Source organism: Sycon ciliatum, chromosome 3 (assembly GCF_964019385.1).
Source record: "Sycon ciliatum chromosome 3, ocSycCili1.1, whole genome shotgun sequence".
Lineage (NCBI taxonomy): Eukaryota > Metazoa > Porifera > Calcarea > Leucosolenida > Sycettidae > Sycon > Sycon ciliatum.
Genome location: NC_088645.1, coordinates 5,587,886 through 5,605,105, shown reverse-complemented (window position 1 = coordinate 5,605,105; position 17,220 = coordinate 5,587,886). Strand labels below are relative to the sequence as shown.

General features: G+C 44.8%; 1 protein-coding gene across 1 annotated transcript in view; it reads left to right on the top strand.

Moving 5' to 3' along the window:
- The window catches only part of LOC135811253 (tripartite motif-containing protein 2-like), a 190,324-nt gene that overhangs the window by 95,734 nt on the left and 77,370 nt on the right, over positions 1–17,220 (top strand). Inside the window, exon 5 of the mRNA XM_065324457.1 lies at positions 1,102–1,242. Within this exon, the coding sequence (XP_065180529.1) occupies positions 1,102–1,242 (141 nt within the window). The remainder of the gene's footprint in view (positions 1–1,101; positions 1,243–17,220) is intronic.

Genomic DNA, 17,220 nt, shown 5'->3' with positions numbered 1-17,220 from the left:
TGCCTGTACGGACTATTGAGAGCCAAGGAATAGCTGCTGACACCCACGACCTTCTCACCAAGGGCTAAAGCATACTGGCCCCAGCGCCAATCTCGTACCGCCCAGTGTGTGCAAACCAACGACCAACGGGGCGAAGAATTCTCCAACCTAGGGCTCACATAATTACCTGGCATGAGAAGTCGCACTACACACATACAACAATCCTGATGCCCGCTTGCATCCCCCACCTTCATTGGAAGAAAACAAGGTGGCAAATGACTGAAAGAGCAGATGCAAACAAAATAGAGTCGGTGGGATGGCGAGGAAAAGTAAAACGTAATTTCAGCAAATCAAGAAAGAAACTAAAATTTAGTACAGCTCCTTCATGTCCAGACAGGTTTTGAGAAATTCGAGACATAGCTGTCGAATTGAAATCATAAAAATGTCCGTAAAAATTGGCTAACTTCGGTCTTCTCGACAACCGATGGCATGGCCAAGCAATCTGCCTCGCTTTACAAGCGTATGGCATCCCTTATTGCTGAGAAAAGCAGCGAACCGCATTCAGTTGTCATAGCATTCATCCGCTGCTGCCTTAGCTTTGCTTTGCTCAGAGCAAGTGCTATGTGCCTGCATGGTAACTGCTCTGTTTTTGCTGTGCATGCACCTGTCTCTTCTTCTGCCTCTCTAGTTGTTGCCGAAGCTGGCACTTCCCGTCATTAATATTGTAGTCTTTAGTTCTTTAATATCAGTATTTGTCATGGCGACTCCATTACCCACTTTGTAGCACGATTTCAAATTTAAAAAGTAGAAATTGTCCAACTTGTAAACTGTGCAGGGACAGCAATATGACACATACTCACAGCACCAGCACTGTGCCTATAATAATAATAATAATAACTTTATTAGGATACCCGTGTGCCTGGACAACTAAGCTTTCCTGTGCAAAGCCCACTTCTTTTCCAATTCGTGCAATTCTTGCATGAGTAACTGAGCTTATGTATGATGCAGACATACTGTATCATTCTGTACTGGGAAACGTTTGAAATGTTAAAATGAAGTTTTGTCCATGCTGTTCTTTTCTGTTGGTGTATTGTGTTGTGATGTACATGTATGTACCTGTAGGTCACCACACTGGATGGTACATACATACGTGATATAGGCAAACGCGGCAGTGGTAATGCTGAATTCAACCAACCCACAGATGTAGCTGTGGATGACGATGGTGATCTTGTGGTGGTTGACTATTACAACAAGAGACTGCAGGTAAGATCTATGATTGATTAGTGTGGTTCCACTTCTGTTTAATTACACAATGTTGACTGGAAGTTCAGTACAGATAGCAGTCTTCCATTGTTCACATAGTACTAGAGTGTACAGTATGATCATAGTACTAGAGTGTACAGTATGATCATAGTACTAGAGTGTACAGTATGATCATAGTACTAGAGTGTACAGTATGATCATAGTACTAGAGTGTACAGTATGATCATAGTACTAGAGTGTACAGTATGATCATAGTACTAGAGTGTACAGTATGATCATAGTACTAGAGTGTACAGTATGATCATAGTACTAGAGTGTACAGTATGATCATAGTACTAGAGTGTACAGTATGATCATAGTACTAGAGTGTATAGTATGATCATAGTACTAGAGTGTACAGTATGATCATAGTACTAGAGTGTACAGTATGATCATAGTACTAGAGTGTACAGTATGATCATAGTACTAGAGTGTACAGTATGATCATAGTACTAGAGTGTACAGTATGATCATAGTACTAGAGTGTACAGTATGATCATAGTACTAGAGTGTACAGTATGATCATAGTACTAGAGTGTACAGTATGATCATAGTACTAGAGTGTACAGTATGATCATAGTACTAGAGTGTATAGTATGATCATAGTACTAGAGTGTACAGTATGATCATAGTACTAGAGTGTACAGTATGATCATAGTACTAGAGTGTACAGTATGATCATAGTACTAGAGTGTACAGTATGATCATAGTACTAGAGTGTACAGTATGATCATAGTACTAGAGTGTACAGTATGATCATAGTACTAGAGTGTACAGTATGATCATAGTACTAGAGTGTACAGTATGATCATAGTACTAGAGTGTACAGTATGATCATAGTACTAGAGTGTACAGTATGATCATAGTACTAGAGTGTACAGTATGATCATAGTACTAGAGTGTACAGTATGATCATAGTACTAGAGTGTACAGTATGATCATAGTACTAGAGTGTACAGTATGATCATAGTACTAGAGTGTACAGTATGATCAAGGGTAACTAAGCTACCAAGAGTGTGGAACTCTTCATACTCTTTCTATGGGGTCATGCAATGGCAAAAACTTATATCACCTGGTTTTGGAGTCTGGGCGCTTTGCTTGAGTGCTTAGTCTGGCTTAGTCTGAGTTAATCTGAGTGGTCAGTCTGGGTGCGCAGCCTGGGTGGTCAGCATCAGCGGCGTCGGAACTGGTGCGGCTGGTGTGGCCAAAGCCGCACCAATAATTTTCCAAGTCGAAATTCTAAAAATCTATTCTACGTTTTTTGCACTCCTGAAAAGATCTCATGCATGCATAAAAAATGTACGGTGCGTTGTGTGAACCTTTGTACCAGAGCATGGACAGAGGTGGCAAATCTCTGTAATCATGTACCGTGGTGGCAGTTTATTGTTCTGACTCGAAGAGATGGAAGGTTACCATGGTTACCCTGAAATAGGATATGCTCTTTTCCAAATCAGGTCACATGACTAGCCCAAGCGAGCATTCGGGGTTAGCCAAGTTGTGTTCCATGCATTCTTGCAATCTTGGTATGACAATTATCCCTGGTTGCATTGGGATATGAAGCGTAAACGAGTATTTTGCTTCACGTGCTTAAAGGCAGGTTAAGGAAAGCTCCTCTTCAATACGAAGACTGATGCTACGTTTATTTCAACTGGCTTTCAAAACAGAAAGTTTGGTCCGGGAGGATTCTCGAAATATCAGTCCAGCGACTGTCATAAGGAGGCTGTTGAAAAATTGGAGACAACTCCTGAGACAACTGGTCACGGTGGTGAACTTCTCAACTCACAGTTTTTGCCTGACCGTAAAGAGAATCGAGAGTCTTTCCTCCCCATTCTTCGAAACATCAAGTTTCTTGCTCGACAAGAGCTGCCTCTCCGAGGAGCATCGCAAGATGGAGGTGAAGTAGATACTGAAGTAGACCTCAGCAAGTCATTGCAGTCGGCCAGTAGATCGCGATTTCCACCAGCTCCTGAACGTCTTCAGCGAATTCCAACCGTCGCTACATAAGTGGCTAGAGAAGAAGAAGGGAAAATACACGAGTGCCGATATGCAGAACGTAAGGTTGAAGGTGATGGCACTCCAGATCCTCCGTGGACTTGCACTCAGTATCGGTGAAAGTAAGTTCGCCATCTGGTGGATGACTCCAGCTGTACGGAGCAGTCAGCGTAATCAAGGATGCCCTGTTGAGGATGAACCTCAAGCTGGAGTGTTGTCGAGGCCAGTGTTATGATGGTGCCTCTACCTTGAAAGGTAGCCGAACAGGAGTTGCAACCCAGATCTTGGCAGAGGAGCCCAGAGCTCTATATACTCACTGCTATGGGCATGCCCTGAGTCTCGGTTTTCAGGACATGATTCATGATGTCAAGCATGTCAGGACATCACATTTGAGTTCAGCAAGCTCTGCGAAGCATACTGCTGAATACAAGCGCCTGAAAGCTGAGCTTGCACCAGAAGAACATGGATTCCGCACCTGGTGTCCGACCAGGTGGACAGTTTGGGCTGCATCTCTGAAGAGCATCCATACCAACTACAGCGTCCTTCAACAGTGCCTGGAGTCATGTACCGAGCTGGGAAAGAACGATAAGGAGATGTCAGCAAAGTGCAATGGTGAGAGGAGTCAATTGTCAAATTTTGACTTCCTCTTCGGTGTCTCTCTCGGTGCAACAGTTCTATCTCTTGCTGATAACCTCGGCAAGTCATTGCAGTCTACCACCTTGTCTGCAAAGTGAAGGCCAAGCTATTGCACACGCTACTGTTGACACTCTCCTGCTTCTCCGAACTGACAGTAGTTTTGAGGCTTTCTGGTCGAACGTGATGGAGCTGCAGCAGTCAAATGACGTGCTTGAACCTCAACTACCGAAAACGAGGAAGGTACCAGCAAGGCTCCAAGAAGGTACTGGTGCTCCCTCATTCCCTGCCACAGTCGAGACCTACAATTGCCCTGTGTACTTTGCTGCAGTTGACACAGTTGTGCAAGCCATTCGTCGGCGGCTTGACCAGGAAGGCTATTGCAAATACCGGAATTTTGAAGACCTTCTTCTACAGTACAGAGCTAACAGCCATTGCCTCACTGTACAAGGATGACATTCAGACGGATCTCATTCATGACCAGCTGCCAGTCCTTGATGCGCATTGCGTTGCTGAAGGTGATGGTGCACCAACCGTGCTGAGTGTTGTGTCTTACCTGCAGTATTTGTACAGTCATCAGTTATTCTTGTCAGAAGTGTGTGTCCTGCTCCAGCTGCTGCGGATATCACCAGCCACTAATGCCACCAGTAAGCGCTCATTCTCGCTTCACATATACTGGCACACACAGAGACATAGACAGCAATAGCGACACTACACAAAGTGAAGGGTAGTTGGCCGCAGCCAGATGTGAACCGGATAACGAGTGAGGTATGGAAGCAAGAACTGAGAACAGAGTGTCTCACATAGAATAGGTGTGCCAGTGGATAGCCATTGCGCGAAATCACGCGACACCTGTACATTTTCGATCTGCGGGATGAAGATGACGACGTCCATGCATCAGGTATCAAGGGGTAGTAAGATACTGGTATATTACTACTCCACGCCTCAAATCGTGCTGTCAAGCGTATGCGGGGGAGTGTAGCATGCCATCCCTTACACTTTCCAGCTCAGGGTTACCCTCGCTACCAATGGACGAAATTTCAGGGTCACAGCTTGCGCAACGGCTTTGTCCTGTGCGAATGGCCACTCGACATACTCGGCACAAATTTTCTATTGCATGCATGCACAAAATGTTCAACTTTCGTATTTTTGGCGACTTTACCACCGTCGTGGAGGCTGGTTGGTGAGGAGTAGGTAGCCATCCCTTGTGGAATCAAACACATGGTTCCACAGTGTGGCTGATTCCGCAAGAGCCAGGTCCATACGAGGAACATTCGCTTTGTCTTTTGCCATCGAAGTAAGTCACTTTTCTTGTTCTCAGTGTTTTTTACGTTCAATGTTTCTGAGATTTTTGAATTATTCACTTTTCATTCTTTCATACTTTATTTCTTCATGTTCACTGCCTCACTTGCCTTCTGATCTGGAGAATGTGACGGAGGTGACTGTTGGTTACTGCCTGGTATAACGGTTGTCGTGCTGTTGCTGTATTTCCGTCCTGCTCGCGACGTTGTAGATCACAAACAATTTGAAATCACATGAATTGTACTTACCGTCGTCGTGCGTAGGAAACACTGTGGAGATTAGATCGTCGCAATGTATCTATATGTGTGTCTGGTCATCCTGTGCCACGCAAGAACTCCAACCAGACGCATTCGTCCTCGGCCCTGTTGATCGATTGTCCACTCGTCTTTCCTTGAAGAACGATCGATCAAAAAAAATCGAGCTCGAGGACTTTTTGCAAAAAACGGCTGAAAAAAGGGTGCTCAGAATGAGATTCGAGTACACAACCATGGTCCCAGCAGTTTATGTGGATGTCGCTCATAGATGCGCGATTTCGCGCAATGAGAAATCGGCCATGATGCAGAACCACTTGGGACCGTCAAACCAATTTATCTGGACCGAGCCAGCCGGGGAAAAACCCTCGCGCCGACGGACGCAGTTGTGAGGGAAAAAGCCGGGTGTATATCCCCAATGGCGATTAGGCATCATGTAGGCATGGCAAGCACTTCACGGCAAAAGTTATAAAAGAGCAATGATATTATGCCGGGTGGGAGGGCAGGGACACTGGTGAGACTCAAAACTGACTGAAGAAGTCAGGAAAAGAAGCGACAATAAAGAACACACCAGATGCCATAGTTGCAAGTGAAAATATTTCCCCAGAAATCATTTCTCGCCTATCTCGGCCGGCGAGAAATACAACTTCTCGGCAAAAAGGCGGGTGAAAACGTACCACTGTGCTCTTCTTCATGTTCGCAAAGGAAGACTGAGATGCTTTGAACTTGAAGACAGTTGCGAATGACTTTGTTGGAGAGTGCGGGTATCGCAGAGGCATTTTCGGAAAGTTTGAGATGTGTTTTAGTGTTGCTTTGCAAATTTTGTCAATGCTCAGAACAGCAACCTCAATTCGGGCTTCATTGTTATAATTCTTACCTTGTATACCTCGTTTGTTGTTTCCATATATTAGTATGTGTTTCATTACTCTTTTTGATCTAGTGATTCCCTAGAAACCTTGTTGGTGGCTTGTCGACTCTTGTACAGCTACCATGTTTTGCATCAGCAATGCGGTGTGTAATCATCCATGCGTATTCGTATTTCTGTGGCATTAAAATATGTCCTTTTAGGCCCAATTTTCAAAATATTTTCCCCGCGGGAGGACCCCGCACCCCCAGCCCCCCCCCCCCACACACATACTTTGGCCGCACCAATGTTAAACTGCTTCCGGTGCCCCTGAGTCTGACTGGTCAGTCTGGGTGGTTAGTATGACTGGTCAGTTTGGATGGTTAGTCTGGGTGCTTAGTCTCAATGCTCAGGTGATGGGAGTATAACTGAACTTTATGTTGATACTCAGTGCAGTTTCACTCTTCCTGCAACATTGGTTATCAACCTCCCTCTCCATTGTCAAAAATGTGTATTACCTCACCGTTTCACCATGTTCCCCTATCAAATGTTTATTAGCATCTGTATCCTCACAAAATATTAGCCAAGTTCGATCGGGAGGAACTTCGGGGTCCATTAAAGGGTTCAGAATGTACCAAGCACCTACCTTTTCAATTAAAAATGCTTCAACATGTATGATGTGATGGACCTTTGCTCGCAAGCTAAGCACATGTGATGTCATCAGGTCTTCCTCGCTTTGGGAAATTCCAAAAAATATTTCCCACTCCACTCAATAATACTTGTGCATGGTTGTTCTTGTTGGAGAGGTCTTCTGTTACACCTACCATACCTTTGTTTAGCCATCAGAAACATGATCTGGATAATGAGACTGGAATGCTTCTGTAACCCATCACTGCTGGTCCCATACTATACCGGGATTCTAGATGACGACCAGGCTCTGAGCCCGTAGTATTACGTGGTCATATACATGGTGTGTTGATGAGAATTTGCAGGGCAGGTGTATGTTTAGATAATTGTTATGTGGTTAGTTCTTACTCAATTCTCACAATCAAAATATTATGTAGGTCGAAAGGAATGCTCTCAGCTTGCGCTTGCAACAATCTTTGAGTTAATGGATTTACTATTCATTGACTTATGGCGCTCAACAGAAACGCATATCCATACATGGTCCAATATGTTTTGCACATTGTTTGGGCACTTGATATTCATTGTTTAGCTCTTTTTCCCAGCTTGCAGTCTTGACACCCTCAGTTCAAATCAAGCAATGTACTCACAGAAGTGTTAAAACATCTTTGCGCTCGATACGACCAAGGAGAGTCGAATGGGACAAAGGGGAAATTTTTCTTGGTTCTTCAGCTTGTCTCTGACTTTGTTTTGAAGATTGGTGCTTCAGCTCATTATTTTCCTTCTTGCAATAGCTTTCCAGGAAGACTATAATATTTCGAGGAAAGATGTCCGAGTTACCGTCCTTTAAGTGTGATGTGTGTTTTCAGTAAAAATGAACCGTTTCCCCTGGTTCTTAGAGCTCTGGCAGCAGTAGAGGGGACGGTTTTAAATAGGAAATAGGTTAAACACCGGAATGGACTCAATATTCACTTTCTCTCTTGGTATTTTGATTAGAAAACATAATATTTCACAGTGAGACTACGATGTGTTTTACTCCGAGCCAACATTTCATGGCTCTGCGATTACCAAAAGCGCCATAACAAGCAGGTGAGTTTTTGACCTGTTGCTTCGCACTGCGACTTGAGTTTTACCTCTTTCGAAACATCAACTTCTTGTCGCACACGGCTGTTCCAGTACAGCCACTTAACAATATGGCGTCGTTCGGTGCGATTTATGTAACATTGTAGGAATAGTGCAATGTTACAAATATTAGAGTTTGCGTTTTTGGAAGAAACTCATGTCACTCCTCGCGTGGCTTCACGATTTGGGAAGCGAATCCAAAAGGAAAGTTTTGAAAGCATTCGAGCGAGATACTCGACTTTTAGGTAATTTGAGAGAGAAAAAGGGTGGAATGGCTTCCTGGCCTGCCCAGTTAGCTGTCTTTCCAGTTCAAACTTGCTCAAAACTACTCCTGGTAGTCCAGAGATTGACCGCCCCTGTGATTATCGGCCTCTGCTTGGCGTTCGCGCGTGTACAATATTCAAATTGGACATTTCGTACTCGTTCAACGCACAATAGGAGAGATATCACAATTTCCGCTCACTTGGCTAGCTGCTGTCTTCTTCTACAATATCCCACATGCCAACTAAGCAATTTACAGCAGGAAGCAGCCTTCTAGGCTCAACAGCAACTAAAGGGCCAGGCCATTTGTCTTCCGAATCAAGAGAAAACAGGTTCTTGACCCGCATCGCGAACTCAGAAGTTCATGCGCGAACAACAACGACACTCAGGGAAGACAACCAGAGGAGAGTCCTCTGCCTGGGAAAATTGCCATCTGGCCTGGGAAAAATCCAGGAAAGGCTTCTCGGCGCCGAGTTTGACAACGACGACACAAGGAGTACTTCAGAGTGAAGCGAAAGCTGCACGACGGAGAACAAATGTTTCTTGAAGGAAAGGCAGGCATGTGAGGTACGAGCTGACAGCTTGAAACAAGACGCACGTGATCAGCGTGTTCCCAAGGCTGTCTGGGCTAACCAGTCACCAAAATCCACGGGATACCATGGCCTACTTGGGTTCTGGCGATTTGCAAATTCAAATTTTCTTGCCATTGAAGCCCGATCGAGACTTTCGGCGGCCATATTGTAAAGTGGCGTGAAATCGCACAAAAAACAGCCGTGCGCAGGTAAACAGCGGCTCGCCTCTCACCTTTAAACCACCAATGAAAAGTAATGAAAGCACACACAAGGCTTATTGTTACTCTGTACTGGCCGTCATGGAGCGATAGGAATTGCCTAATTTAAGAAATCAGAGTCAATTTGACGTGCACTCTAATACCTTTCTGGTTTGGAGCCACCTCTGATTTGATGCGAACAATTGGGCAACTTGGAGGCAATGGGCCAACACAAAGGAATGGCTCATACCGTTCCGGTATCGAACCATTCCCTCTACCCCGTAGCAGTCAAAGGATAAAATAGCGTCATGTGCCACTGGGTGACGTACATGTGAGAGTTGGAAAAGCAGAGTGATGTTACGGTGATTGATGGTGACTGAATAGTTGCTGATTCCACTGTACATTTTTCAACCTGTTGCACATGGGCACTGTTGACCTCGCAGCACTTGAGTAGATGCGTTTTATCAGAAACCACTACGTCCGTTGATTGACAAGTCATCTTGAAACCAAACAAGCAACAAGAGCCTGTACAAACACACCAACACGGCCCCACTCAGCATGGTCATTGTTGAGGCGAGGTCGAGAATTTTTGAGCACTCTCTTCACCTGCCTAGGGATACATCATTAGCACAGATCGCCATTTTTTACAATTTTTTAACATTTAGCACATCAACTTCTCCAATGGCTTCCACCACATGACAACATAAATGATTTGATAAGTTATATAAATTCGAACTTCACACCAGGGAATGGTCTCAAACTGTGCAGAGTGCTCAATGCAAGCGAGGCAGAGCTTCATCACACACAAGCGGAAAAACCGTCAGAGATCAAATTCCATTACACAGTGTTTCACCGTTCAAGCAACGGATCATCAGATGGATGATCAAACAAAGTATGATACACTGGTTATATACTCAGAAGGTGCGAACTCCGTCATTATGGAGTGTGAAAATTATCATTATGTCGGGTCCCGGATGTGACAAGTCCATTTTTCATGATGCATTGTACAGAGTGCCTAGGTGCTAGATGAGGGTGATGATATTGCGGGGTGTGACCAGCCCATTTTTCATGATGCATTGCACAGAGTGCCTAGGGAAAGGTGATAGCGCAGAGTGGTGCCATGCCAGGTAACAGATATAGAGGCGCTACCAAGGCCATAGAATAATCACTGTCCTTATGTGATGGGCACAAAATTTGATAGGACATACTTGCTTTCGTGCCTGCATTTTGACACAATCTCATTTCGCTTGTTCAGCCTAGTGCGGGCGTCGGTTTCGAGGAACTGATACTTCTCGGTAGTGCAGAGGCCACATCTCTTGGACGTGTTATCGAACGAGGTGGCCCTGTCGCGTATCTTCCAGTCAATGACGTACTGTCTGTTGTCCCGCTTCATCGACCAAACATGCTTTGACAACTCGGTGGAATTCTCATAGCGGTCATGCCTGAGCGTAGTCAAATGGTTGGAGTAGCGAGCTTTGAAAGGCGGTGTTGAATAATTTGTGCATCTTGCTACCCTTAGGGCAATGCTTTTGGAAGAGGCTTAGGAACCGTGCACCGATGCCTGTGGCCACACTCGCACTATATGGTGGGTTGAACCAGATAACCCTGCGGTCACGATTTCTCTTCTTGGGACGACTGCCCGCTGCCGGTGCCGGTTGGTCTTCATCAGGGAACGACAGTTCACTTGCGTGACCGCTTGCGCGTAGGGCATCGGCATAAAGCGGCCGCGCTTGCTCGAAGACCTCCTTGGTGCATGAGATTGATACGAGCCGCTTGTTGACGCCAACAGGTATGCTCTCGATCACGCTAGGCGGGTGGTTGGACTTTGTGTTGACATATAGTGGCGTGTCGTTAGGCTTCCTGTAGGGCTTGTAGATGCTGGTTGCGATGTTCATGGTAATGTCGAGGAAGTTCACGGCTTTCATGTTGGTATCTATTGTTATTCTCAGGCCGAGCTTCCTGAATGGCTCAATAACATCCTTACGGACCCGGTCCGCGCGGTGGCCATTAGCGTTTCGGAGTATGGCCAAGCCATCATCCCTGTAGAGACCCACGTTTTCTTTCCCGAAGATCGGCACTAGCTTACTGAGGATGAAAGCGCCAACCAACTCGCAGGCTTCCGCCCCATCATGCGATCCCATGGTAACATCCAAAATCTCGTCTTTGTCCTTTTTCATCCATGCTCGACCACCCGCGAAAAGCAGTGATTTTCTGGCGTGCATCACGATATCGACGTTGCTCTTTCGGGTGAGAGCATTGCTACTTGCATGGTCCAGGGCACTTTTCAGCAGTTCCTCGGAGATGGACGGGTAGAATTCAACTATGTCGAACACGACGAACGTACACTCCCTTGGGTTCTGGATGCCGTTAAGCCAATCAATGTCGGCGTGCGTGTTCTTCCATAGATTGACGTGGCTCCGCAGAGGCTCAGTGACGGACTCCAAAATTTCCTTGCTCACAACGCCTAGCTGGGGTTTGGTGGGGTTGATGAGGCGGCATGGGAGTTTCTTTTCAAAGTTTTCTTTGTGATCTTTTAATGTGATGAATGCTTCCGACTTCGCCAAGATGTTTACTCAGTCATCAATCTCCAACCGCTCAGCGATAACTTTGGCTTCACTATTGATTTCGTTGTCGTTGTGCTATCAGTTGCATGTTTATACGTTTTAAATTCAAACTTCAAACTATATAACTGTATAACTGTATAACTATATAACTGTATAACTGTATAACTGTATAACTGTATAACTGTATAACTGTATAACTGTATAACTGTATAACTGTATAACTGTATAACTGTATAACTGTATGACTGTATAACTGTATAACTGTATAACTGTATAACTGTATAACTGTATAACTATATAACTGTATAACTGTATAACTGTATAACTGTATAACTGTGTAACTGTATAACTGTATGACTGTATAACTGTATAACTGTATAACTGTATAACTGTATAACTGTATAACTGTATAACTGTATAACTGTATAACTGTATAACTGTATAACTGTATAACTGTATAACTGTATGACTGTATAACTGTATAACTGTATAACTGTATAACTGTATAACTGTATAACTGTATAACTGTATAACTGTATAACTGTATAACTGTATAACTGTATAACTGTATAACTGTATAACTGTATAACTGTATAACTGTATAACTGCAAAGGTCAAAAAGAATGGTTTCACCAATTATAGAAACATACGTTGTAACGCTGCGTTTCATGCACGTAGCTAAATGCTAAGGCAATCATCAGACAACTAATGCTTTTGTCGCGGGATAGCTTGTTCTTATTGTGGGGGATACGCATGGGCATGTAGAGGAGGCGTGAGCTATCAATGCAGGGCATGCATGGAAAGAGCGAGTGATAATAATTACATCACTGGATGGGCATGCGCAGTAGGCGCGAACTATGCATGAAGCGTGCAGAGGCGGAGAAACCACCAGGCAGGACAAGGGTAAGCCATGGGGGCACTGGGCAGAGGGTGTGATGTGTGGCGGTGGAAGCACACTGTGGTGTCCACATTCAACAGCCGCGGGTATTCAGAGGATGTGGCGGTGATAGTGGTAGCACGCGGCGGCTATGTCACGGCAGAGTAGGTGGAGAGGTAGAACTTGTTTTGGTGTCTGCACTTTGATACCAACTCCGACCTCTTGTTGAGCAGAGTGTGAGGCGTCTTGAAGGTGATGATGCGCAACTTTTCTTCTAAACACAAGCAGCACCTTTTGGATATGTTGCTGTAGGACTTGGCCCGATCTATGACTGCCCATTTGATGCTGTATTCCTCACCTTGGTCAGCCAGCGCCCATGTGTGCTTGGATAGCTCGGTCTTGGTACGGTACTTTTCATGCCGCATGCTGGTTAGATGGTTGCCATAGCGCACCTTGAAGGGCGTCTCGCACAGGCCGATGTATTGCCTTTCCTCGCCGGTGCTTGGAGTTGTGACGGAGGCCTGGTACACCACTTCCCCCTCCAAGCATCCGCCGCCCAAAGGGCATGATGGCTTGGCTCGGCAGTTGCACCCTGCCGCAGATCTCTCTTCACCAGGCGTTAGTACCTTTTGGTTATGTCCCTTCATCAGGTAGGACATGTTGGGCATGCAGGAGTAGCTCAACTTCAATGTGTTTCTGTTGAAGATCTTGTGTAGTGGCGACGCGGCAGGGAAATGTTTGCTGACTAGTTTGAAAAACCTCTGGCCGATGTTGGTGGATACAGATTTGCTGTATGGTGGGTTGTACCATGTTATGTTTCTCCTCCGCTTGTTCTTCTTCTTGGCAGGCCCACCGCCGTCGAACACCATGGCCTCCGGAAATCCGCTGGCAGATAGCGCAGCTCTGTATGCGGGTGCCGCGTTGGTGAATGCCTCCTCGTCGCACGAGATGTCGGACACCCGCCTATTGATCATTGCAGGTAGATTCCGGAGTATGTTCCGCGGGTGATTCGACTTGGTGTGTATGTATCTGGGTGCGTCATTGGGTTTGCGGTATGAGTGGTAGCGGCCGCTGGCTAGATCAAAGGTGACGTCGAGGAAGTCCACTGTCCTTTGGTTGGTACTGATGGTTATTCGTAGGCCAACGTCTTTGAATAGCTTCGTGATTGCCTTGCGGATGGAGTCCGCCTCGTGTCCCGTAGCAGTCCTGAGCACGGCCAGTCCGTCGTCGCGGTACAGCCCGACGCTAGCCGGATCATACATATCCGCGAGTCGTTTGGTCAGGAACGCTCCCACTAGTTGGCACACCTCTGCCCCATCAAAACTTCCCATCGTCACATCGAATAGGCTCTGCCTGTCTTTCTTGGCCCACACCTTGCCATTGGCAAATAGCAGCGACTTTCGTGCGTGGAGAATTACGTCGATGTCTATAACTGTATAACTGTATAACTGTATAACTGTATAACTGTATAACTGTATAACTGTATAACTGTATAACTGTATAACTGTATAACTGTATAACTGTATAACTGTATAACTGTATAACTGTATAACTGTATAACTGTATAACTGTATAACTGTATAACTGTATAACTGTATAACTGTATAACTGTATAACTGTATAACTGTATAACTGTATAACTGTATAACTGTATAACTGTATAACTGTATAACTGTATAACTGTATGACTGTATGACTGTATGACTGTATGACTGTATGACTGTATAACTGTATAACTGTATCACTGTATGACTGTATAACTGTATAACTGTATAACTGTATAACTGTATAACTGTATAACTGTATAACTGTATAACTGTATAACTGTATAACTGTATAACTGTATGACTGTATGACTGTATAACTGTATAACTGTATAACTGTATAACTGTATAACTAATAAGTGACGAGAGACAGTTACTAATAAGTGACGAGGGCGCAGAAAGAGAGGAAAAGTTAAACAAAGAAGGACACCGAAGAGCTGAGAAAGGAAGAACAAAGAACAGGCAGTGATGACAGTGGGGTGAATCATGACCAACAATCTGAGACCAATATGATTGTACAGAACACACGTCAAAAGACCAAGGCAACCGCACCACATACAAATCACGCCCTGACGACCCGGACTCTTGCGTGTACCACATACCATAGGTGTTACCCATCACACCAAACTCACACGTACACTAGACAATGTATGACATCAAACAACAGACTCTACAAGACAAGAACCATGTATAAAAAAACGTGATAGTAATAAGCGATCCTCACTTGTGTTACCGCTAAAAGTCGTATTAGAGGAGTAGACTGCAAAGCATCTTACTGGTTGTGCTCCACCATGATAATGAGAGTGTGCAAGTCGCTTTCCAACAATAATGATCTCCTACAGCTGTGAGCCCTTGGGTGCCATCGCACTCTGTGGAGAAGTCTATGAAAAAGCACAATGAATGTGTGCTGCCCAACTAGAGAATTGACCAGACTTCAAGATGATACATGAATCGTTTCTGGGTCTTTTGTCCTCCCATATGCTTCAGCAATGATGTGTGGTTCTATTCACGTCCTATTGCATGTTGACGGGAATTGGACATCTTCTTTAGTTTAATGTTTTCTTCTCTATGCGCTGCATGATCTGATTCAACTTGATGGTTTACTGTAAGAGTTGAAAGTGTGACGAGTCTAAAGTTTAGCAATTTGCAAAACATTCCCACTTAGCAGGCGCAAAATTTAGCAATCCTGCCATCACACACCTGTCTTCTACATCTCTAGTACAGAGGAGAGAAGGAATAACATGCGTACTAGTAGAACGTTTATTGAGTTTAACAATGGATTCTTTCTTATGAAAACGCAAGACTTTGTGCCCCATTAGAAATTCAACTCTCACAGTATTCGAATTCTTTGGCAGTTCATCTTCATGACCACTGATGCTGCAGAGAAATTGCAAAAAATTAAGTGTGGTAGTTAAACTGTACATTCGCCTATCCACAGAGCGACTGTTCATACTCACGTATTGCTCACTGTCTCTGGTGTCTCTAGTGTTATCACGATCATTACACACACAGTCCTGTTAGTCTGAGCCTTGATATTGATATACAGTCAGACCTCGCATAACCGCACACATCTGTTTTCCACAAAAAATATCCGGATAGGCGAGGGAATCGAACACGCATACTGTATGTATGCATGGCATATGCTGTAAATTGGTAACCAACCATTTTCTTCCGGATGGCGAGGGATCCGGATACAAGAGTACCGCATAAGTGAGATCTGACTGTACCCAATTTATGCAATGAGATCTATGAATATGTGTGTGCATGGAGGAAGCAGACACACAAGGGCAGGCACACTCTATGCTCACAAGTGCTGCCATGCGTACACCAGTCAGTATAATTGCCTGCTAGACCTCTCATCCTATGACATACAGACTTGACTCGAGATCCACTGCGCATAGTAGCAACTTTTGGAAACGTTCCCTATTACATGAAGGGATCATGAAAAGCTGCTCATCCAAGTCTGTTATTCGTGACGTACCATTAATCATACATTGATGAACTGCTGTACTACAAGTGTCCACTGCTCATAGCAACACATGAAACAGCACTCCAACAATAAAACATTGCCTAGCAATCCAAAAATAGAGATGATGGGTTAGCCTTGAGGCTAACAACAGTTAGTGATAAGAATGATGCACTGCTCTCTATAGCGCGCTTCAACTGAGTTTGCTTTACGTGTGCATTCAACGGCTGCGGATGTGCTCCCAAACCGCCTTAGTTACAGTAGACTCGTACGCCCAAGAACGTAGCGCCCAAGAACGTCCAGGCTAGAAATCTAAGAACGCCCCAGCCTGGATTTAAGAACGAACTCCAAGATTTTTAAGAACGCAACGTTTTTTGGTATTGCACGTTTTGCAAGCGGATTGGACCTTCATGATCTTGTCCGAGTACGAAAAACAAGTCCGCAACCACAAACTCTTGTCGGGTCCTCGCGAAAACATCACCCAGTGCAGCGCTACATACTACACGTGCATGTAAAGTTAAAGTGTACAACCGGTACATGTTGCGCAAAGTGCATTGTACATGAGCGTCACGGGTCATGTTGGACGCGTAAGAACGCGAAATAAGAACGTAGCCTGGGGCGCTGAAAAATAAGAACTTTGCTAGGCTGGCCCTCTGAAACCGCGTTCTTGGGCGTACGAGTCTACTTTATCTCTTGCTGCGTTGACTTTGGCTCACCCTTTCCTTTTTTGGGTGACTGAGCAGCCATGCATGGGACTCAATGTGCCACCACCCTCCCATTCACATTATACTTCAAGTGAGAAGAGCTTCCATTAACTGGTGCATATGCTGCTACTATCTGTGCTTAAATTGCACACTATTGGTCAATTGTTTTTGTGACATAAATAGTATAGTCATTGCATCCGATTGCAGGTTTCATTGCCGCACAAGCATCAGCGATTGATTTGGTTGTTTGCAATGCCAATTGCTTCACCCTGGTTGGCTGTTCGCAACGTGGATCAGGAACCTTTTCACCTGGTCCAGGGCAATGTTGCTGCTCACTCATGAGCAATTGCCTATTTGCAATGCCAATTGCTGCACCAGGTAATCGAAACCAGCACACTGGTGTAGCCAGACTATGCTTAAGCCGTGTTATGAGAATACACGGGTATGCAACAACTTCACTCTGTGGCTTTCCATTGCATGTAGTCC